Source organism: Hordeum vulgare, chromosome 1H, assembly GCF_904849725.1.
Source record: "Hordeum vulgare subsp. vulgare chromosome 1H, MorexV3_pseudomolecules_assembly, whole genome shotgun sequence".
In the NCBI taxonomy this organism is placed as follows: Eukaryota; Viridiplantae; Streptophyta; class Magnoliopsida; order Poales; family Poaceae; genus Hordeum; species Hordeum vulgare.
The window spans coordinates 274,699,651-274,724,257 of NC_058518.1; the positions used below are offsets into that span (position 1 = coordinate 274,699,651).

The window sequence follows — 24,607 nt, forward strand, 5'->3', positions numbered from 1 at the left end:
TTAGCGCGCGTCGAGGGAAATATTAGCACATCGAGGGAAATATTGGCGCGACCGACCCCAATCTCGCTAAGGCCTCGTTTGTTTCGCGTGGGTCGAAGGGGTTTCCACGGGATTAACCCCGCGAGGCCCAGAATCCCCATGAAACCCCGCGGCCTATTTGATACACGAGGTTACATGGGCCAACCCACTCGATTCCCCCTTCGATCCGCTTCTTCCACACGCTTCAGAACCCTCGAGGGTGGGCTCGAGGATTTGGCCGTATGACTCCTCCCCAAGCCGCGGCCGCCGCCCGACTCCTTCCCAAGCAGCCGCCGCCGCCCGACTCCTCAACGCCGGTGATCTGCTCCGGCATACCGTACTACTCCCCGGCGGTAAGTCTTTACCTCGCCTCCCCTCCTCTCCTCTCCCTGCGTCGTCTAGGGTTCTATCTTTCTCCAGCCATGGCTGCTGCCTCGTCTCGGTGGGTGGGGTTGGTGGCGCTCACCGCGATGGAGACGAGCTCGTCGGCTTAGGAGCCACCGGAGGCGCGGACGACGTGCAGCGGCGTGACCTGTGCATGGCCGCGTCGGCGTGCGAGGCCGACGACGAGCTTGAGCACCGCGGTCGCCTCGGCGGTGAGCGACTGGTGGATAGTGTAGGCCCCGACACGCATCACTGGATGAGGTGTCCTCAGTCCTCACCCCCACACCCCGCAAAGAAGAAGCTCCTCCTCTCACTCGTTGGTGTGGTTTCTACTTCTTCTTGTCACCACCACCTCCTCCTCCTTTACTTGCTGCTGCTGCTGATTCTGATGAGGCAAGAGCGTCCCTCCCTCTGAATCAGTTTTGATGGTAGCTAGGTGTTTACTGTACGTGTGATCACTGTTGCTAGCTTGGGTAGCTGTTGTTGCTGCCTTCTTTTGGGGTTGCTTTACTTTTCTTTGTTGTGGCTAGGTATTGGTGCTAGGAATGTTGATTGTAGCCGGAATGATGATTTTTGCTACTTCTTCCTGCACAGGCACCTGTTCGGCGTCGACGTGCCTGACCACAAGGTCATGCAGTGCAAGCTCTACGAGATGGTTGAGGAGCTATCCAGCGAACGCATCCCCACCCGTTTCGTTCACGCTAGGAGGCTGCCACCGGCTCTCCGCTCAGGTAATTATATTGTTTGCCCTCTTTGTATAGATTCTTGCTACTAATTGTTTGGTCTTTAGTGACTGGAAATGGTGTGTTTCTGTGTAACAATCTGAGAGATGTATAGTGTCTTGGTGGTATCTTTGTGTGTACATATACTGAATTAAATCAACATTTATTAAGTTGTGGGAGTGAAGGGATGCTAATGTTGGAAATTTCAGGCTGTGAGCGCAGTTTCGAGTTGCAATATTCCTGATGCTTCATGTTGTTTAATAAGACGTTTAACATTCAGTGCCATATAGTACTTCCTCCGTAGCATCTACCAGACTGATTTTCCATCAGCTACATTGTAATTCAAATGTGTGATGATTCATGTTTTGTTGTTCCTATTTTCTACTGCATCCAGATATGTTAGGTTTCATGCTTATTCTAATTTTAGTGTCGGGATGAATTCCGAGATAATCTCATTCACAACATATTAAGTTCAGGAATTGTTGAACACTAGGAGTTCTAGGCACGGCTAACTTATTGTTGACTCGGTTGTGTAAAATGCGACACCCAACTAGATTTCTACATTATATATATGTATATGAGTGATTATCTGTTATCTTACTCGTCGTTTATGTTGGGGAACGTCGCCTGGGAAACAAAAAATTTCCTACGCGCACGAAGACCTATCATGGTGATGTCCATCTACGAGAGGGGATTTCCGATCTACGTACCCTTGTAGATCGCACAACAGAAGCGTTAGTGAACGCGGTTGATGTAGTGGAACGTCCTCACGTCCCTCGATCTGCCCCGCGAACCGTCCCGCGATCCGTCCCACGATCTAGTGCCGAACGGACGGCACCTCCGCGTTCAGCACACGTACAGCTCGACGATGATCTCGGCCTTCTTGATCCAGCAAGAGAGACAGAGAGGTAGATGAGTTCTCCGGCAGCGTGACGGCGCTCCGGAGGTTGGTGATGATCTAATCTCGGCAGGGCTCCGCCCGAGCTCCGCAGAAACGCGATCTAGAGGAAAAACTGTGGAGATATGTGATCGGGCTGCCGTGGCAAAGTTGTCCCAAATCAGCCCTAAAACCTCCGTATATATAGGTGGGAGAGGGGGGGCCTTGCCTTGAGGCTCAAGGAGCCCCAAGGGGGTCGGCCGAGCCAAGGGGGGAGTCCTCCCCTTCCAAAACGAATCCAACTAGGTTTGGAAGGTGGAGTCCTTCTCCCCTTTCCCACCTCCTCTTTTTTTTCTTTTCTCTTTGATTTTCTTCCTATGGCGCATAGGGCCTTCTTGGACTGTCCCACCAGCCCACTAAGGGCTGGTGCGCCACCCCCAAGGCCTATGGGCTTCCCCGGGGTGGGTTGCCCCCCCCCCCCCGGTGAACACTCGGAACCCATTCGTCATTCCCGGTAACTCCGAAAACCTTCCGGTAATCAAATGAGGTCATCCTATATATCAATCTTCGTTTCTGGACCATTCCAGAAACCCTCGTGACATTCGCGATCTCATCCGGGACTCCGAACAACATTCGTTAACCAACCATACAACTCAAATACGCATAAAACAACGTCGAACCTTAAGTGTGCAGACCCTGCGGGTTCGAGAACTATGTAGACATGACCCGAGAGACTCCTCGGTCAAAATCCAATAGTGGGACATGGATTCCCATATTGGATCCCACATATTCTACGAAGATCTTATCGTTTGAACCTCAGTGCCAAGGATTCATATAATCCCGTATGTCATTCCCTTTGTCCTTCGGTATGTTACTTGCCCGAGATTCGATCGTCAGTATCCGCATACCCATTTCAATCTCGTTTACCGGCAAGTCTCTTTACTCGTTCCGTAATACAAGATCCCGCAACTTACACTAAGTCACATTGCTTGCAAGGCTTGTGTGTGATGTTGTATTACCGAGTGGGCCCCGAGATACCTCTCCGTCACACGGAGTGACAAATCCCAGTCTCGATCCATACTAACTCAACGAACACCTTCGGAGATACCTTTAGAGCATCTTTATAGTAATCCAGTTACGTTGCGACGTTTGATACACATAAAGCATTCCTCTGGTGTCAGTGAGTTATATGATCTCATGGTCATAGGAACAAATACTTGACACGCAGAAAACAGTAGCAACAAAATGACACGATCAACATGCTACGTCTATTAGTTTGGGTCTAGTCCATCACGTGATTCTCCTAATGACGTGATCCAGTTATCAAGCAACAACACCTTGTTCATAATCAGAAGACCCTGACTATCTTTGATCAACTGGCTAGCCAACTAGAGGCTTGCTAGGGACAGTGTTTTGTCTATGTATCCACACATGTATATAAGTCTTCATTCAATACAATTATAGCATGGATAATAAACGATTATCTTGATACAGGAATTATAATAATAACTATATTTATTATTGCCTCTAGGGCATAATTCCAACAGTCTCCCACTTGCACTAGAGTCAATAATCTAGCCCTCAGATCATCATGCGAATTACATTGTAATAAACCTAACACCCATACAGTTCTGGTGTTGATCATGCTTTGCCCGTGGAAGAGGTTTAGTCAGTGGGTCTGCTACATTCAGATCCGTGTGCACTTTGCATATATTTACGTCCTTCCCTTCGACGTAGTCGCGGATGAGGTTGAAGCGTCGTTTGATGTGTCTGGTCTTCTTGTGAAACCGTGGTTCCTTTGCTAAGGCAATGGCACCCGTGTTGTCATAGAACAAGGTTATTGGATTCAGTGCGCTTGGCACCACTCCAAGATCCGTCATGAACTGCTTCATCCAGACACCCTCCTTAGCCGCCTCCGAGGCAGCCATGTACTCCGCTTCACATGTAGAATCTTCTACGACGCTTTGCTTGGAACTGCACCAGCTTACCGCACCCCCATTAAGAATAAATACGTATCCGGTCTGCGACTTAGAGTCGTCCGGATCTGTGTCAAAGCTTGCATCGACGTAACCCTTTACGGCGAGCTCTTCGTCACCTCCATACACGAGAAACATCTCCTTAGTCCTTTTCAGGTACTTCAGGATATTCTTGACCGCCGTCCAGTGATCCACACCTGGATTACTCTGGAACCTGCCTGCCATACTTATGGCCAGGCTAACGTCCGGTCTAGTGCACAGCATTGCATACATGATAGAACCTATGGCTGAAGCATAAGGGACGGTGCTCATATGCTCTCTATCCTTATCAGTTGCTGGGCACCGAGTCTTACTCAATCTCGTACCTTGTAAAACTGGCAAGAACCCTTTCTTGGACTGTTCCATTTTGAACCTCTTCAAAACTTTATCAAGGTATGTACTTTGTGAAAGTCCTATCAGGCGTTTTGATCTATCCCTGTAGATCTTAATGCCTAGAATGTAAGCAGCTTCTCCTAGGTCCTTCATAGAGAAACTTTTATTCAAGTAATCCTTTATGCTCTCCAAAAACTCTACGTTGTTTCCAATCAGTAATATGTCATCCACATATAATATTAGAAACGCCACAGAGCTCCCACTCACTTTCTTGTAAATACAAGATTCTCCAACCACTTGTATAAACCCAAATGCTTTGATCACCTCATCAAAGCGTTTGTTCCAACTCCGAGATGCTTGCACCAGTTCATAAATGGATCGCTGGAGCTTGCACACCTTGTTAGCATTCTTAGGATCGACAAAACCTTCGGGTTGCATCATATACAACTCTTCCTTAAGGAAACCGTTAAGGAACGCCGTTTTGACATCCATCTGCCAGATTTCATAATCGAAAAATGCAGCTATTGCTAACATGATTCTGACGGACTTAAGCATCGCTACGGGCGAGAATGTCTCATCGTAGTCAACTCCTTGAACTTGTGAAAAACCCTTTGCCACAAGTCGAGCTTTATAAACGGTCACATTGCCGTCAGCGTCCGTCTTCTTCTTAAAGATCCATTTGTTCTGAATAGCCTTGCGGCCCTCAGGTAGTACTTCCAAAGTCCACACTTTGTTTTCATACATGGATCCTATCTCGGACTTCATGGCCTCTAGCCATTTGTTGGAATCTGGGCCCACCATTGCTTCTTCATAATTTGCAGGTTCATTGTTGTCTAACAACATGATTGACAAAACGGGATTACCGTACCACTCTGGAGCAGCACGTGGTCTCGTCGACCTGTGTGGTTCGACAGGAACTTGAACCGGAGTTTCATGATCATCATCATTAACTTCCTCCTCAACCGGCGTCGCAACGACAGAGGTTTCCCCTTGCCCTGCGCCACCATCTAGAGGGATGAGAGGTTCGACAACCTCATCAAGTTCTATCTTCCTCCCACTCAATTCTCTCGAGAGAAACTCCTTCTCGAGAAAAGCTCCATTTTTAGCAACAAACACTTTGCCCTCGGATTTGAGATAGAAGGTGTACCCAACTGTCTCTTTTGGGTAACCTATGAAGATGCACTTTTTCGCTTTGGGTTCCAGCTTTTCAGGCTGAAGCTTTTTGACATAAGCATCACATCCCCAAACTTTAAGAAACGACAACTTTGGCCTTTTGCCATACCACAGTTCGTATGGTGTCGTCTCAACGGATTTTGATGGTGCCCTATTTAAAGTGAATGCAGCTGTGTCTAATGCATAACCCCAAAACGATAACGGCAAATCGGTAAGAGACATCATAGATCGCACCATCTCTAATAAAGTACGATTACGACGTTCGGACACACCATTACGCTGTGGTGTTCCAGGCGGTGTCAACTGTGAAACAATTCCACATTGTCTTAAGTGAGCACCAAACTCGAAACTCAGATATTCACCCCCACGATCAGACCGTAGGAACTTGATCTTCTTGTTACGATGATTTTCAACTTCACTCTGAAATTGCTTGAACTTTTCAGATGTTTCGGACTTGTGCTTCATTAAGTAGACATAACCATATCTACTCAAATCATCAGTGAAGGTGAGAAAATAACGATATCCGTCGCGTGCCTCTACGCTCATCGGACCGCACACATCGGTATGTATGATTTCCAACAAGTCACTGGCACGCTCCATTGTTCCGGAGAACGGAGTTTTAGTCATCTTGCCCATGAGGCATGGTTCGCACGTGTCAAGTGAATCAAAGTCAAGTGACTCCAAAAGTCCATCGGCATGGAGTTTCTTCATGCGCTTTACACCAATATGACCTAAGCGGCAGTGCCACAAAAATATGGCGCTATCATTGTTAACTCTAACTCTTTTGGTCTCAATGTTATGTATATGTGTATCACTATCAAGATTCAATATGAACAATCCTCTCACATTGGGTGCATGACCATAAAAGATGTTACTCATAGAAATAGAACAACCATTATTCTCTGACTTAAAAGAGTAACCGTCTCGCAATAAACAAGATCCAGATATAATGTTCATGCTCAACGCAGGTACTAAATAACAAATATTCAAGTTCATAACTAATCCTGATGGTAACTCAAGTGAAACTGTGCCGACGGCGATTGCATCAACCTTGGAACCATTTCCTACGCGCATCGTCACTTCATCTTTCGCCAGCCTTCGCCTATTCCGCAGTTCCTGTTTCGAGTTGCAAATATGAGCTACAGAACCGGTATCGAATACCCAGGCACTACTACGAGAGCCGGTTAAGTACACATCAATAACATGTATATCAAATATACCTGATTTTTCTTTGGCCGCCTTCTTATCAGCCAGATACTTGGGGCAGTTGCGCTTCCAGTGACCCATACCCTTGCAATAGTAGCACTCTGTTTCAGGCTTAGGTCCGGCTTTGGGTTTCTTCGTCGGATTGGCAACAGGTTTGCCGCTCTTCTTTGAATTACCCTTCTTGCCTTTGCCATTTCTCTTTAAACTAGTGGTCTTATTCACCATCAACACTTGATGCTCTTTATGGAGTTCAGACTCTGCGACTTTCAGCATCGCAAACAACTCGTTGGGTGACTTGTTCATCCCTTGCATGTTGTAGTTCAACACAAAGCCCTTATAGCTTGGCGGCAGTGATTGAAGGATTCTGTCAGTCATAGCCTCTTGCGGGAGTTCAATCCCCAGCTCAGCTAGACGGTTTGAGTACCCAGACATTTTGAGCACATGTTCACTGACAGACGAATTCTCCTCCATCTTGCAAGCATAGAATTTATCGGAGGTCTCATACCTCTCGATCCGGGCGTTCTTCTGAAAGATGAACTTCAACTCCTGGAACATCTCATATGCTCCATGACGCTCAAAGCGACGTTGAAGTCCCGGTTCTAAGCCATACAAGACTGCACATTGAACTACTGAGTAGTCCTCCTTACGTGTTAACCAAGCGTTCTTAACATCCTGGTCAGCCGTAGCGGGTGGTTCATCTCCTAGCGCAGCATTAAGGACATAATCCTTCTTCCCAGCTTGTAAGATTAACTTAAGATTACGAGCCCAGTCTACAAAGTTGCTTCCATCATCTTTCAACTTAGCTTTCTCTAGGAACGTATTAAAATTCAGGGTGACTGTCGCGTGAGCCATGATCTACAACACAAATATATTCAAAGTGGACTTAGACTATGTTCAAGATAATTAGAGTTTAACTTAATCAAAATTACTTGCTAAACTCCCACTCAAAAAGTACATCTCTCTAGTCATTTGAGTGGTTCATGACCCACTTACACTAGCTCAAGTCCGATCATCACGTGAGTTGAGTATAGTTTCAGTTGTAAGCATCCCTATGCTAATCATATCATCTATATGATTCATGATCGACCTTTCGGTCTCATGTGTTCCGAGGCCATGTCTGCACATGCTAGGCTCGTCAAGCTTAACCCGAGTGTTCCGCGTGTGCAACTGTTCTGCACCCGTTGTATGTGAACGTTGAGTCTATCACACCCGACCATCACGTCGTGTCTCGAAACGACGAACTGTAGCAACGGTGCACGGTCGGGGAGAACACAATTTCGTCTTGAAATTTTAGTGAGAGATCACCTCATAATGCTACCGTCATTCTAAGCAAAATAAGGTGCATAAAAGGATTAACATCACATGCAATTCATAAGTGACATGATATGGCCATCATCACGTGCTCCTTGATCTCCATCACCAAAGCATCGACACGATCTTCTTGTCACCGGCGCCACACCATGATCTCCATCAACGTGTCGCCATTGGGGTTGTCGTGCTACTCATGCTATTACTACTAAAGCTACATCCTAGCAAAATAGTAAACGCATCTGCAAGCACAAACGTTAGTTTAAAGACAACCCTATGGCTCCTGCCGGTTGCCGTACCATCGACGTGCAAGTCGATATTATCTATTACAACATGATCACCTCATACATCCAATATATCACATCACATCGTTGGCCATATCACATCACAAGCATACCCTGCAAAAACAAGTTAGACGTCCTCTAATTTTGTTGTTGCATGTTTTACGTGGTGACCATGGGTATCTAGTAGGATCGCATCTTACTTACGCAAACACCACAACGGAGGTATATGAATTGCTATTTAACCTTATACAAGGACCTCCTCGGTCAAATCCGATTCAACTAAAGTTGGAGAAACCGAGACTTTCCAGTCATCTTTGAGCAACGGGGTTACTCGTAGCGATGAAACCAGTCTCTCGTAAGCGTACGAGTAATGTCGGTCCAAGCCGCTTCAATCCAACAATACCGTGGAATCAAGAAAAGACTAAGGAGGGCAGCAAAATGGACATCACCGCCCACAAAAACTTTTGTGTTCTACTCGAGAAGACATCTACGCATGAACCTAGCTCATGATGCCACTGTTGGGGAATGTCGCCTGGGAAACAAAAAATTTCCTACGCGCACGAAGACCTATCATGGTGATGTCCATCTATGAGAGGGGATTTCCGATCTACGTACCCTTGTAGATCGCACAGCAGAAGCGTTATTGAATGCGGTTGATATAGTGGAACGTCCTCACGTCCCTCGATCCGCCCCGCGAACCGTCCCGCAATCCGTCCCACGATCTAGTGTCGAACGGATGGCACCTCCGCGTTCAGCACACGTACAACTCGACGATGATCTCGTCCTTCTTGATCCAGCAAGAGAGACGGAGAGGTAGATGAGTTCTCCGGCAGCGTGACGGTGCTCCGGAGGTTGGTGATGATCTAATCTCGGCAGGGCTCCACCCGAGCTCCGCAGAAACGCGATCTAGAGGAAAAACCGTGGAGATATGTGGTCGGGCTGCCATGGCAAAGTTGTCTCAAATCAGCCCTAAAACCTCCGTATATATAGGTGGGAGAGGGGGGCCTTGCCTTTAGGCTCAAGAAGCCCCAAGGGGGTCGGCCGAGCCAAGGGGGGGAGTCCTCCCCTTCCAAACCGAATCCAACTAGGTTTGGAAGGTGGAGTTCTTCTCCCCTTTCCCACCTCCTCTTTTTTTTCTTTTCTCTTTGATTTTCTTCTTATGGCGCATAGGGCCTTCTTGGGCTGTTCCACCAGCCCACTAAGGGCTGGTGCGCCACCCCCAAGGCCTATGGGCTTCCCCAGGGTGGGTTGCCCCACCGGTGAACACCCGGAACCCATTCGTCATTCCCGGTACATTCCCGGTAACTCCGAAAACCTTCCGGTAATCAAATGAGGTCATCCTATATATCAATCTTCGTTTCCGGACCATTCCGGAAACCCTCGTGACGTCCGTGATCTCATCCGCGACTCCGAACAACATTCGTTAACCAACCATACAACTCAAATACGCATAAAACAACGTCGAACCTTAAGTGTGCAGACCCTACGGGTTCGAGAACTATGTAGACATGACCCGAGAGACTCCTCGGTCAACATCCAATAGCGGGACCTGGATTCCCATATTGGATCCCACATATTCTACGAAGATCTTATCGTTTGAACCTCAGTGCCAAGGATTCATATAATCCTGTATGTCATTCCCTTTGTCCTTCGGTATGTTACTTGCCCGAGATTCGATCGTCAGTATCCGCATACCCATTTCAATCTCGTTTACCGGCAAGTCTCTTTACTCGTTCCGTAATACAAGATCCCGCAACTTACACTAAGTCACATTGCTTGCAAGGCTTGTGTGTGATGTTGTATTACCGAGTGGGCCCCGAGATACCTCTCCGTCACACGGAGTGACAAATCCCAGTCTCGATCCATACTAACTCAACGAACACCTTCGGAGATACCTGTAGAGCATCTTTATAGTCACCCAGTTACGTTGCGACGTTTGATACACACAAAGCATTCCTCCGGTGTCAGTGAGTTATATGATCTCATGGTCATAGGAACAAATACTTGACACGCAGAAAACAGTAGCAACAAAATGACACGATCAACATGCTACGTCTATTAGTTTGGGTCTAGTCCATCACGTGATTCTCCTAATGACGTGATCCAGTTATCAAGCAACAACACCTTGTTCTTAATCAGAAGACCCTGACTATCTTTGATCAACTGGCTAGCCAACTAGAGGCTTGCTAGGGACAGTGTTTTGTCTATGTATCCACACATGTATATAAGTCTTCATTCAATACAATTATAGCATGGATAATAAACGATTATCTTGATACAGGAATTATAATAATAACTATATTTATTATTGCCTCTAGGGCATAATTCCAACAGTTTATTATCCTGCTTGTTGCTTGCTTATTCTAGTTTTAGTGTCGAGATGAATTCCGAAATAATCGACCGAATTCGGAAGAGAAGAAGAGAGGATGATGAAGATTTGATGTCCTTCATTTGGCCCGTATTGCATTGAATGCGTAAAAGAGGAACAATCAAGAGAAAGAAGCGACATAGCTCCATCCTATATGGAAAGAAGCATGTCCATGATATTCTTACAGGGCATATTAAAAACTGCCTCGTAGCTTATAGGATGGAGCCACATATCTTTAGGGCTTTGGCATCTTACCTTAGAAGAGAAAAGTTGATATTGGATACAAGAATTAAGGTGGAGGAGAAGTTGGCCTTTTTTTTTTGTACATGGTGTCCCACAACTCGTCTTATGAAGATCTCCAGTTAGGATTTCAACATAGTGGTCAAACATTCCATGAGTACATCAACGAATTCTTCAACATTATTCCTTTCTTAGCTAGTCGATTTTTTAAGCCTCCCAGCATTGATGAGCCACATCCAAGAATCTCCACCGACCCAAGATTTTATCCCTATTTCCAGGTTTCCATCAGTAACACTTCCATAATTTCTTGACTTATCTAACTTGAATTTCTTCATTGACTTTCAATCCATTTTATTTTCAGAACTGTTTAGGAGCCATTGACGGTTCACATGTACCTATAACTGCAACACCTCGGATTGCCACTCCATTTCAGGATAGGAAGGGCACCCTCAATCATAACGTCATGATTGCGTGTGACTTCGATCTACGATTCACTTTCATACCATGTGGCTGGGAGGGTTCAACAACATATGCCAGAGTTCTTCAGTCTGCGATGATGACATGATTTAGAGTACCCGAAGGAAAGTTTTACCTAGTTGATGGTGGTTATGCAAACACTCAGTCATTTCTGGCACCTTATCGGGGTGTCCGATATCATTTGAAGGAATTTGGTCATGGACACGCTCGGCCACAGAACCACATGGAATTGTTCAACCATTGACATGCTATTCTACGCTACCTTTTTCTTGCCTTTATAAAGAATTTCTATTGCTATGTGACCTTTAATGAGAACTTGGGTGCTTGTGCAGGACACATAGCAGAAGGTAATTTCAATTTTACATCAATTGAGGCTACACAAGTGACTGACGATGATCTTGAAGTTGAAAGAGATGAGACTGGGTTCTCTTTGATCAGAATTAGTGCGAAGATGATTTACTCATGTATGATGATCCAAGAGATGCGGCTCAAAGTGATGGTCCAAGTGGAGCTACTCAAAGTGATGATCCAGTAGATGGTACTCAAAGTGATGTTACTCGAGCACGTGCTCCTCGTGGTTCCAATAAAAAGCCAGTGAAAGAGCCCAAGAAGAAGAAGCGGGATGATCCCAAAGTGATGGCGAACTATGTGGATATCAAACGGAAGCAAGCAGAGGAGGAGTCTGCTTTGTTCGCAAGGTCAAAAAATGCCCAACAGTTCACCATCACCAAGTGCATTGCTGTTCTGCATAAGATGGAAAGCATCTCACATGGAGAAAGAGCCGTTGCATACAAGGTGTTCAAAAATGCTGAGAATTGTGAGATTTTCCTCAATGCCGCCACCGAAGATGAAGTGAGCGCCGCCGTGTTCCTTCGGAGCGAAATGGCAGACTTACCTCGGGGTATCTAAGGTAAGATTTCACTATGTTCTTCATACTCTTGTGTGTTTACTTTCAGTTAATTTCATAGTAGTTTATTTTCGGTGCTTGTGAACCTATGGATATCTCAGGTGTCCCGAAAGAAAAAAAATACTCCACTTCTGCTTTATGTGTTCAGTCATTAATCTGCAATATTAGGTCCAGTTGTTTTTATGTCTGCTAGTCTTAGCCAGATTAGTAGCTAGGCCACTAATGTGTAACATGGCCTTCCATCGATTACATGCAAATTTCATATCTCAAATTCATCTACATGTCAAGAAACTAAAGATAAAATCTGGTGTGGATAGTGTTGTGCTGGTGGTGTGAATAATGATTGTGTCATCAGCTACTATTCACGGGTGAATTCGTCACTTTTGGTTCTCATTATACAGATTGAATTTACATTAGAAATTTTGTGAAATAATAGATGTATCTTGCCATCAGCCACTATTTATCGGATCTCAAAATTATTAGACCACATGTAACAATCTACAAGATAATACTAAAGACAGATTGTACACTACTTACGTTTATCAAGAACTATCCATCGAGAGCCCTCATATAACAGGGAGGTACACACTTCTAAGAACCTTGATAAGACTCAAAAATATAATGAACTAGATTTGATATAAAAGCTGTGATATAACAGGGAGGTACACTACTAGGTTTTTTCGCGAGCATTCGCTGCTGTCTTCTTTGGGAGGCATCGTTTGCTGTTGCGGCTGCTGCTGGCCGGTCGGGGCGACGACGAAAGGCACTTTTTGTTCGAGGTTGATTTTGATTTGACTTTTACCGCGGCTATGTTTGGGCGACGTGCTCTTTGTCACTGTCGTGGTCAGTAAAATTTGGTTAGCGCCACGTTATGTTCGGAAGCATACATGGTTTATGTATACTCCCTTTTTGTTTTGGAAGTGGCTTGCACACCAGGTTTCTTGGGGACACATTTTTCACACATAAATAACTTCATTGTACTGTATTATTTATTTTTGCGGGGAACTCCATTGTGTTAGTAGTATATGGCGTAAAGTTGATGCTGTTAGTTCTCTTCTTCTATGAGCAACATTGTGTTTGAAGGAATACATGGTTTATGTGTTTTTAAATTTAGAAATAGCCAACATGACAGGAGGTATTTTTTTAAATAAACCTCGCTTTATTAATATATAGATGCATCTTGAACTAGTGGCTTTTATAGGTACACAAAATGCAGTAAATTTGATGAATGTTGAATTCAAATGACGAACTCCCTTTGCTTTCCTGATGGCAGGAAAATGGAAGAGTAGAAGCCAGAGGTTCAAGGCTAACGAGAACAAGCATGTAATGAACGAATGACCATTCTCCGGACAGTCCGGTGTCTGCAAGGCCTAGATGCCAATCATGGGACTCGTATGTTAAAATGGGTGGTGTGCACATTTGCTTGGTCATCCTGAAAACTATTTAAGTATTCAGTATCTGTGTTTTGAGTTTCTATATCTGCACTGCATGTCTGAAATGATAAATCAGTAGATTTTATCCTGTGATGTATTCTCGTGGACCATTCGTGGTTTTGGAATCCACTTCTATATGGTGATTTTATCCTGTGATGTGTTCTCTTTTGATCTGAAGTTTAAGAATTACATTTTTAATTATAGTATACTCCTGTGTATGAATTCCTTTATATGAACCCTGTATACCAAATAGAAAAAGTGTGAGAGAATTAAGGGAATTTGAGAGGATTGGGTGAAAGGAAGGGATTCATCTAATCCGGCTGAAATCCCTCCCTCCCTCCCTCCCAGAACCTCCGCCCAATTCCCTGAAACCAAACGAGGCCCGAGTAAGAAAGCCTGCCGCCCCTAATCCCTAAACCTCGCCTACGCCGCCGCGCTCCCACCTACGTCGCTGCGCCCACCCTCCGTCGCCTCCGTGCCCACCCGTCATCGCTGCCGCCACCTATTCTTCCTGGTTGCCCGCTCATCGCCGCCGCACCCACCCGTCATTGCCGCCGCCACCTCTTCTTCCTGGTCCCCCGCTCGTCGCTGTCGGTAACCACCTCGTCCATCACCCTGGCCGTCCCCTCCTTCTCCTGGCCGCCCCCTCCTTCTCCTGGCCACCCCCTCCTTCTCCTGGTCCGTCGCTGCCGGTAACTCGAGTTATGTTTCTGTGTGCAAGGAAATTAAGAAATTGTTTGTGTGCTAGGAAATCAAGGTAACCTCGTCGAGCGCTCCTGCAGCAGCTCTCCTCACCGGGCTCCCAGCGGCTGCTGTCCACTGACAAGGTATGTTCACCAGCTCCCCATCCCTCCTTTCCATTGCATTTCCCCACAAGAAACTCGATCCAGATCCATCTAACTGACAGTACGATGGTTGGTCGGTAGGAAGGTAGGTAGGCAGAGTGAATCTTGAACTGAAATAGAGAAATATGATAGTTTCATGAGCTTGGAAGAAGAAAACAGAGGTGTTCTTGCCATCATGAATGTCCTTGTCTTTGTAACTACTGTTCTAAGGGTGCCAACCCCTTTGCCATTGCCAACTAACCTACCAAATTAATTAAGCCTGGTGCTGCTGATGTTGTTGACCATAAATCCTCCTACCATGGCCATAAATCTTATTATGTGATCTTAGTTCCTACAGTCGCATTGCTATATACAGTTACACACACAGACACACCTTGTCTCCTGCTTTTTTCCATAGTTTTGCCTTAGACATGACCAGACATGAGCAAAGGCAACAAGACATGCTACATGGATCACCGCAGGTTCCTAGATGAAAACCATCCATTTAGAACAACTGAAAAGGATTTTTTGATGGCAAGGTAGAATCTAGGACAGTCCCTGTAGCACTTACAGGTGCTGAAGTGGATGCCCTTACACAAAACATGGAGATAGTGTTTGGTAAGCACCCTTCTAAGAAACCAGAAACAAAGAAACGGTAGCGTGGGGATCCTCCAATAATCCATAAAAGGAGATCCATATGGTTTAGGTTACGATATTGGAAAGATTTATTACAACCTCACAACCTTGACGCCATGCACATTGAAAAGAATGTGTGTGACAACATAGTTAACACACTCTTGGGGATTGAACGAAAAACTAACTCTCGTCGAGACCTTAAGAAGCTTGGACTTAGAGGGGATCTCCATCTTGTTCCTATAGGAAATGATTTATTCGATTTGCCTTCTTCCCCATACACATTGAGCCCTGGGTTGCAGAGGTTGTTTTGCCTAATTCTGAAAGGAGTCAGGTTTCCGGTTGGTTATGCGTCTCATATAAGGAAGAATGTTCAGGTTAAGAAGAGGAAGGTTGTTGGGCTAAAGAGCCATGACAATCACATTCTACTTCAGTACCTCCTACCGCTAGCTATGAGAAAAACGTTGCCACAGGCAGTTAGTGCTGCAATTATCCGTGTGAGTATGTTATTCCAAAAAAAATATTCTCCTATCATTTGCATAAGTGATATGGGGGAGCTAGAGAAAGAAATAGTTGAGACGCTGAGCATTCTTGAGACCATATTTCTACCATCATTTTTTGATATGATGGTTCACTTGATGGTTCATCTTCCACTCCAAGTGAGGCTTGGAGGGCCTATGAAGTTCAGCAACATGTATGCACCAGAAAGGTCATTTTCGCAACCTGAAAATGTACATCACATAACTTACATGTAATAAATAAATTGATATATGTTTAGTCCATCTTGTATAGGTACATGGGCAAGTTAAAGGGCAATGTTTGTACCAGGAGTCATCCCAAAGGGTCAATTGCTGAGGCGTACCTTTTTTATGAGTGTCTTACATTTTGCTCTCAGTATTTAGAAGGGTGTGAAACCAGATTTAGTAGAACATCCACACCTGATGTTAATGGAGCCCAGACTAGTAGCATGCCATTCTTTAACAACAACGGTCGATATTTGGTAGGAAAGCTTACAATAACTTTAGATGATAAGGCATTGATTCAGGCACATAGATACGTCATATTTAATTATGACAACATAGAGCCATATTTGAGGTATGTTACTACTAGAGCCCTATTTAATTATGGTATTTAGATACGTCCTAAATGCATTCCAACTCTTGCAGTGAGCATGTTGAATATTTGTCCTCAGCTGGTCATATTACTAGGCATCAGATTAAAAAAAGAGTGCAACAAGAGATGAGGAAAGCGAAGGAGCATTTTGAGAAGAAGCAAGCAGAAGTTCAGCTCTTGCAGAAGAAGAAGAAGGAAGCAGAGCTCTTGCAGAGAAAGAAAGAAGTAGAGGTCTTGCAGAGATAGAAGGAATCAGATCTCTTGCAGAGAAAGAAGGAAGCAGAGCTCTTGCAGGAAAAGAAGGAAGCAGAGCTCTTACAGAGAAAGAAGGAAGCAGAGCTCCTGCAGAAAAAGAAGGAAGCAGAGGTCTTGCAGATGAATGGCGCTACTTTGAAATAAAACAAGGAAGATGCGCTTGCTCAGAGAATGAAGGATGCTGAAGGACACCAAAAGCAAAAAGAAACCATGCAGAAGAAGGATGCTGAGATGTGCAAAAGGCAGCAGAAGGAAGCAACAGTTACACAAAGAAATCATCAAGTGTTGTTTTGATTTGTTCCTTGCTTTTCTTCTTTCATGCTTGTTTATTGAGAAGTACTATTGTGCAATATTAATCTCATGTTGTTTCATCATTTTGACCAACAACGGAAAGAAGTGGTATTGTACAATGTTTTTCGTAACCACATTACCCCTGTGGCAAAAGCCACCATTCTATCAACTGATCAAAAGAAGATGGTAGGGGCCAGAGAACTGGGTGTTGAATGTTGTGAAGTTGTGATCAACTACATAATCAAAAGGGATTCTCTGCTACCTCGTCCTATTGGCAATGTCACTACCATGGGACAAGCTCAAGGGCGATCAATTGCCTGGCTCTACAAACATGTAGGTTTCTATTTCTGAAAGAAGCCATATCTTGTCATCTTATTGTAATAAATGTGCATATGGAGGTTAAATTTTGTGTATTTTTTTATGATTTTGTATATGCAGATGGAGGAACACAACAAGTCCACGGATAAGCTTACCTTATCTCCAAATGTCAGTTGATGCACCTTCGCGGCAACCATCGAGAGCAGGTACGCTTAAGTTAGTGCTTGCTGCCATGTATATGCCATCATGATTTCTCGGTGAGCCATAATGTTACATGCTTAAGTAGCCATGCTTATCTGATTGGTGAAAAGACTGAGATATTCTTGTTTGTTTCTTTGTTTAGCATCAAACCTGCTTTCACATTAAAATTGTCACTTTTCATTGATCTTCTACCTTTTCATTTATTTCAGGTCAACAGGAATGCAGAGTTATTCGTACCATGCAAGGCTGAAGTGTCTTCAAATATTTATGAATGTCGTTTGGGTTTCCAGCTGAAGTGTACGTAGTGTTGGATCAGCTAGACATATGTATGTGCTCGATCTGTGTTGCACCTTTGTGAACTTTGTTGAGTGGATTATCACGACGTGAAAATTAATCTATTAATGTGATCAGACATTTATGAATGATTGGGTTTTCTTTCTGAATTGATCTATGTATACGACATGTAATTTCGGTTTATATTGTGAATTGATTTTTGCAATGGGCTTAGAAAGGCATGCATTCTTGTGGAACATTTTGGCTGGTTGGTAGAAATTGTACCGTTAGACAAATACTAACAGGCCAACTGCCGATAGGATATTTCTGGCAGTCTAACTGCCGGTAGATAGATCGTGGCAAAGAAACTGCCGGTAGATATATTGTGGCAGTTTAACTGCCGGTAGATAGATCATGGCAAAGAAACTGTCGGTGGAGATATTGTGGCAAATAAACTGCCGGTAGAGATATTGTGCCAAATAAACTGCCTTGAGAAGTGTTTTGTCAACGAAATGCTAGCTTAGGATAATTGTTGGCAAAGAATTTTCCTAAGAAAGTGATGGGGATATGTACCTAGGGTAGGGTCATAGACCTGACCTACACGTCCTATCCAAGGACACCTCATTAAAGACTTGAAGACTACGAGGACGACTCCGATTGGATAACCACAACATCTAAACCACTCGATAAAGAATCACTCGGAGGATTTTCCTTTCACTCAACAATTAACTTCGAGTCGGAATAACGTGAATCCAGTCGACACAAAAGACCAGAAGCCACTCCAGGGAGGCCAACAGGCGAGCGTTTGGCTGGTTGTTATAAATAACATTGATTACGTACATTATCAGTAACGTACGCCTTTAAACTCTACTGATCGAACCCTTGGTTGCCTGCCATTGATGAGGGGCAGTGCACTTTATATAAGCCACCCCTACACTTTGGCACAAGGGTTCGCACCCCCTGTAACACTCAAATTCCACTCGACACAAAGCTCCAAGAGCACTGAGACGTAGGTTGTTACCTCCACGAGAGGGGCGTGAACACATACATCGGGTGTACAAGCTTGCTGTAGCTAGGGCTCTGCCCTCTCCTTTCATACCCTACACATATACTGTCAGGCTCATTCTCACGGCAGTTGGCGCCCACCGTGGGGCAGGCGTCTAAGCGACTTCCGACAAGTTTGCGTATTTTCATCTTCATCATGTCTTCCAGCGGCGATTTGTTCTTGGGCCACGAGATCCGTTTCGGCGAGCTCATCTTTGTCGCCGATGACTCAGCATGGCTTTAGGAGGCGCCTCTAGACGTTGAGGCGCTCCCGATCCGCGGGGCAACACACTTGCGAGCAAGCTCCTACGGAGTTCTTCTCCGTCAGCCGTTGACTCCATTGTCGACCGCACTCCCTGCTGTTCGTCGCCACAAGCGATCCGGTCGCTCGCGGCTTCGGCGCTGGGTGTGCCACGCATCAATCCCGCCGCTTCTCCTCGTGGCACTTCCGAATCGGCGTCAGATCAGTCTTATGTCTCCTCCGAGTGCGAGAGCTGCAACCCTGTGGCGGAGGTCTTCATGGTGGGCTCATAGGAAAGCCCGCCGGAATTTGGCAGTGGTGAGCGCAAGGCTGGAGGACAATCGAGTGATCACGTCCGCCAACGCCCTCCAACTTCTAGTCGACGTAAGCAACAACTTTTCCCGAATGGGCCTCAGGACAACGTTGAGGTATTTCGCACGCCCGTTCTGAATGTAGCAGCAGCCGCAACGATAGCAGATTCTATTCAGCCGCCGAACTCAGAGGCTGGTAGAGGCTTGGAGCAGATTCACGCTTTGCTTCAGGCAGACAACAACAAAATTCGGTTGTTTCTCAGTCGTTAAATAGATTGCATAGCAATTCACCCCGAGAAGGTACAGTTCGATCAGTTTATAGTACAGTGTCTCCTCAGCATCGCAGAGGTGGCGATTATCATGAGGATCGGTACACAGATCAGGGGCGGAATCCGCTTCCCCTTGATATCACCACGACGATCGCCACTGAGTACGCTTTCCTCCGTGGAGTGGATCATACGTGTCCCGGCACTACGACGAGACGCACCCGGTCAGTGATGAGCGTGATCCTGGATATGATGCGAGGAACTACCTCGCCTAGAAGTGGATTGACAGAGGCCGAGCCCATAGAGATGGTTATGACAGAGATCGTTCGAGTGGAAGTGGCACCTTACTTCTGGTCCCGGGTGTTTCAGTCGAGCAATTCGCTCCGCTGACATCCCCCAACTTCAGGTTGGCGGCTGGAATCAGTAAGTTTACTGGAGAATCTAAGCCTGAAAAATGGTTGGATGATTACCGAGTCGCAATGCAGATTGGTGGTGGAAATGAAAATGTGGCGATGAGGCATTTTCCCTTGATGTTGGACGGTTCGTCCCGTGCATGGCTGAATCAGTTGGCTCCTTCTACCATATAGTGATGGGAGGATTTGTCCTGAGTGTTCATCAAAACCTTTGAGGGCACCTGCAAGCTCCCTGCTGGTCTGTCTGAATTGCAACATTGTGTGCAGAAGCCGAGTGAGACTCTGCGCGACTACATCCAACGTTGGACCACCCTCCACAACACGGTGGAAAATGTATCTGAGCATCAAGTAGTCACGGCCTAGTGGAGTTATATTTGAAATTCGGTCGGACAGGCGACATGTCGTTGGGTAAGATGATGGAGATAACAACTCGTTATGCAAACAGTGAAGAATACCAGCTCCGTAGCGGCAAAGGCAAAGCAGTCGACAACGATGCCGACGGCAACAATTCCAATTGGAAGCAGAAGCGTAAGGTTGAAGGTTCTGTTTAGGCAGAAGCAACCGCTCTGGCGGCAGGAAAGTTCAAGGGGAAGGCCAAGGGATAGCTTCCCCCCAAAAAATCAAATAAGTAGTCACGGCCTGATGTCCTAGATTTACCATGTGCAATCCACACGAAGACATATGATGAGGGTAATGTACTATTGCCCAAACACACCACTCGGGAGTGCACATTGCTGATCTAGTCATTCAAAGAGGATCAGTCGAGTGAAAAAGATCCTGAAAAGGAGGATGATGAGGGGAAAGATGGTTTCCTAGAGATTCAAGCAACCCTGATGATTTTTGCTGATAGAGAGCAAAAATTGACTGAAGGTCGTCAATAGAGAAGTTAACATGGCTGCAGCCTCCACCCCCACATACCTCAGTGGTCGCAGACTGCTATCATGTTTGATCAGTTAGATCACCCCGCTCACGTCGCCACTCTAGGTCGGCAAGCCCTGGTGGTCAATCCGGTTGTGTGGGGCATTCGGGTCCGCAAGGTGCTGATGGATGGAGGAAGTGAACTAAACATACTATACACAGATACTCTCAAGGGAATGGGCATTCCGATTTCCCGAGTCAACGAGAGAAACATGTAGTTCCATGGAGTCATTCCTGGAAAGAAGGTCAAGTCACTTGGCCAGATCGCATTGGACGTCGCCTTCAGCTCCGATAGGAATTTTTGCAAGGAGAAGATCACATTTGAAGTGGTGGATTTTCAGAGTGCATACCATGCTATCCTTGGCCCCCCAGCTTATGCCCGTTTCATGGCCCGGCCATGTTACGTATACCTCAAGATGAAGATGCCTGGGCCAAAAGAAGTTATCACACTCACAGGTGATCAGCAAAGAGCAGAGGAGTGCCTGCAGCAGGGCTCCACGATTGCTGATCAACATATGGCTATGGTCGAATTGGAAGAGTACAGAAAGAACGCCGACCCTGCCGACCTGATGCGCTCTAAGAAGTTCGCTTCTGAGTCTGCTTTTCATTCAGCAGGAGACGTGAAGAAAGTGAGCATCCTCCCGTCGGACCCCAACGCTGCCCCGACCAATATCTCAACAACGACCGACAACAAATAGGAAGCCGAGCTCATCCAGTTCCTCCATGAGAACTGATACATCTTCGCATGGAAGCCCACTCACATGCCTGGTGTACCTAGGGAGCTGGCTGAGCATCGAGTGAGAGTCGATCTGAAGGCTAAACATGTCAAGGAGCATTTGCGTCACTTGGCAATGAAAAAGCAAAAAGCAATCGGGGAGGAGGTGGCTCGACTCTTAAAGGCGAAGTTTATACGCGAGGTCTACCACTCTGAGTGGCTCGTGAATGTCGTCATGGTCCCCAAGAAGGACACGGTTCTCCGTATGTGTATAGATTTTAAACATCACAATTGGTTTGCCCAAAGGATCATTTTCCGCTCCCCCGCATCAATCAGATCGTCGACTCGACTGCGGGATGTGAGCGTTTATCTTTTCTTGATGCTTACTCTGGCTACCATCAGATCTGTCTGTTTGGTCCAGACGAAATAAAAACAGCCTTCATCACCCCTTTCGGGTGTTTCTGCTACATCACCATGCCTTTTGGTTTGAAGAATGCTGGTGCTACATTCGTGCGTATGATCTTGAAGTGTGTGCTCGATCAAATCAGCCGGAATGTTGAAGCCTACATGGATGATATCATTGTCAAGTGTCTCAAAGGTTCCGACTTGCTGACTGACTTGGCTGGAACATTTGCCAACCTGAGAAGATACGATATCAAACTGAATCCAGCTGAGTGCACATTTGGCGTTCCTAGCGGCAAGTTACTCGGTTTCCTCATTTCCGAACGAGGGATCGACGTCAACCCCGAGAAGATCGGCGCCATCGTCCGAATGAAAAGCCCCGAGCGTGTGCACGATGTCCAGAAGCTTACCGGGTGCATGGCAGCACTGAGCAGGTTTATATCTCGCGTTGGCGAGAAAGCTTTGCCTCCATACCGACTCACGAAGAAGTATGATACATTCGAGTGGACTCCCGAGGCAGAAGCTGTGTTTGTCGAGCTGAAAACCCTTCTTTCCACCCAGCCAGTGCTTGCTGCTCCGCACAACAAATAACCCCTGCTCTTATACATTGCAGCTACAAATCAAGTCGTCATCACAGTCCTGATTATCGAGTGAGAAGAGGAGGGCAAAGCCTAAAAAGTTCAACGCCCAGTCTACTACATTTATGAAGTATTGACACTTCAAAGCAAAGGTATCCCCATTACCAGAAGCTCCTCTATGGAATATATTTATCAGCGAAGAAGGTAGTGCATTACTTTCAAGACCACTCGGTATCACTTGTCAGTAGTGCTCCTTTGTCAGAGATCCTTCACAATCTGGACGCATCTAGTTGAGTGGCTAAATGGGCCATGGAGCAATTATATTGTGACATCAAGTTCGAAGCAAACAAAGCTATGAAGTCTCAAGCGCTTGCCGATTTCATGGCCGAGTGGGTGGAACAACAACAGCCAACTCAGATTCACTCGGCACACTGGACTATGTTCTTTGATGGCTCTAAAATGTTGAACGATTCCGGTGCTGGCGTGGTATTGCTATCCCTAAAAGGCGACAAGCTCAACTATGTTCTCCAGGTTCACTTCGATTCCTCCAACAATGAGGCTGAGTATGAAGCGCTCCTCTACAGGTTGCGCATGGCCATCTCACTCGACGTCCGACGCCTGATGGTATACAACGACTCAGATTTGGTGGTCAATCAAGTGATGAAAGAATGGGATGTCAAAACCCCCGCCATGACTGGATACTACCATGTGGTAAGGAAGCTTGAGAAGAAGTTTGAGGGTCTGGAACTCCATCATGTTCCCCTATTGAAAAACCAAGAAGCTGATGAGCTAGCTAAGATTGGGTCCACTCAGAAACCTGAGCCCAACAACGTGTTCCTAGAACACTTACATACCCCTTCCGTACAAGAGGATCCTTTCACTCAAGAGCCCCACAACCAATAGGCACTTCCAATCCGACTGAGGTCGACGTTTCGACAATCGTTGGTTTAGTCATGGAAATTCTGGTGATCACGCCCGACTTGACAGTGCCGTACATTGCATACATTCTGAGGCGAGAATTACCAGAAGATGAAGCTAAAGCTCGAGAGATTGTTTGCAGATCAAAGGCCTTCAGTGTGATGGGAGATCAACTTTACAGAGAAAGTGTTACTAGCGTAGCTCAACGATACATCTCCCCTGAGGAGGGACAACTGATTCTGGAGGAAATTCACTTGGGGATCTGTGGTCATCATGCGTCCTCTCAGACCATTGTTGCCAAAGCATACCGAGCTGGATTCTTGTGGACGCGTGCCAATAGATGGCTAAAGATATTTTTGATCACTGCGAAGGCTGCCAGTTCTACTCCAACTTGTCTCACAAGCCTACGTCTACCTTGAAGACTATCTCTCTTGTCTGGCCGTTTGTTCTCTGGAGCTTGGATATGGTCGATCCTTTCCAAACAGGCCAGAGTAGATTTACGCATCTTCTTGTTGCAGTCGACAAGTTCACTAGATGGATAGAAGCCAAACCTATAAAGAATTGGACTCATGCACCGCCATCAAATTCATGAAAGAAATAGCATTCCGGTACGAAGTTCCCCACAACATCATCATGGACAATGGTTCTAACTTTGACTCGGAAGAGTTCAGACGCTTCTTCTCTGATCAAGGCACCCGAGTGGATTATGCATCTGTTGCGCATCCCCAAACTAATGGTCAAGCTGAGTGAGTTAATGGCTTTATCCTTCAAGGATTTAAGCCTCGACTCATGCGAGACTTGGAGCAAGATGCTGGAGCTTGGGTAACCAAACTACCTTCCGTTCTATGGAGCTTGAGGACAACCCCAAACCGGCCGACTGGACTCACACCTTTCTTCTTGGTGTATGGGGTTGAAGCTGTCTTGCCGAGTGATCTGCTTCACAATTCTCCCCGAGTGGATCTTTATTCAGAAGCTGACGTTGAGCAAGCACGACAGGATGGAGTGGATCTCCTAGAGGAAGAGCGCGAAATGGCCTTGATTTGGTCGACAATATACCAACAGGATCTACGTCGTTTCCATGCGAGGCATGTCAGGAGTCGGACATTCCATGAAGGCGATTTGGTGCGCCGAATGGATCAGCAACAACC

General features: G+C 45.9%; 1 protein-coding gene and 1 long non-coding RNA gene across 2 annotated transcripts; both read left to right on the forward strand.

The window, feature by feature from the left end:
- The first annotated feature begins 14,094 nt into the window (after nucleotides 1–14,094).
- LOC123430960 lies at nucleotides 14,095–17,802 on the forward strand. The gene is made up of 5 exons (XR_006623001.1): nucleotides 14,095–14,339; nucleotides 14,494–14,572; nucleotides 16,369–17,194; nucleotides 17,300–17,385; nucleotides 17,590–17,802. It is a non-coding gene; the product is annotated as an uncharacterized LOC123430960 (long non-coding RNA).
- LOC123430949 lies at nucleotides 14,581–16,954 on the forward strand. The gene is made up of 2 exons (XM_045114780.1): nucleotides 14,581–15,911; nucleotides 15,995–16,954. Exons 1-2 carry the CDS (start codon nucleotides 15,322–15,324, stop codon nucleotides 16,335–16,337), a joined length of 933 nt encoding a protein of 310 aa, XP_044970715.1. The 5' UTR covers nucleotides 14,581–15,321; the 3' UTR covers nucleotides 16,338–16,954.
- Nucleotides 17,803–24,607: the final 6,805 nt, after the last annotated feature.

Excerpts from the sequence above, each read along its gene's own strand:
- LOC123430949 (XM_045114780.1), top strand. The coding sequence starts at position 15,322 with ATGCACATTGAAAAGAATGTGTGTGACAACATAGTTAACACACTCTTG. Across the intron at positions 15,912-15,994 it reads AACATGTATGCACCAGAAAG|GTACATGGGCAAGTTAAAGG; the intron begins GTCATTTTCGCA and ends CATCTTGTATAG.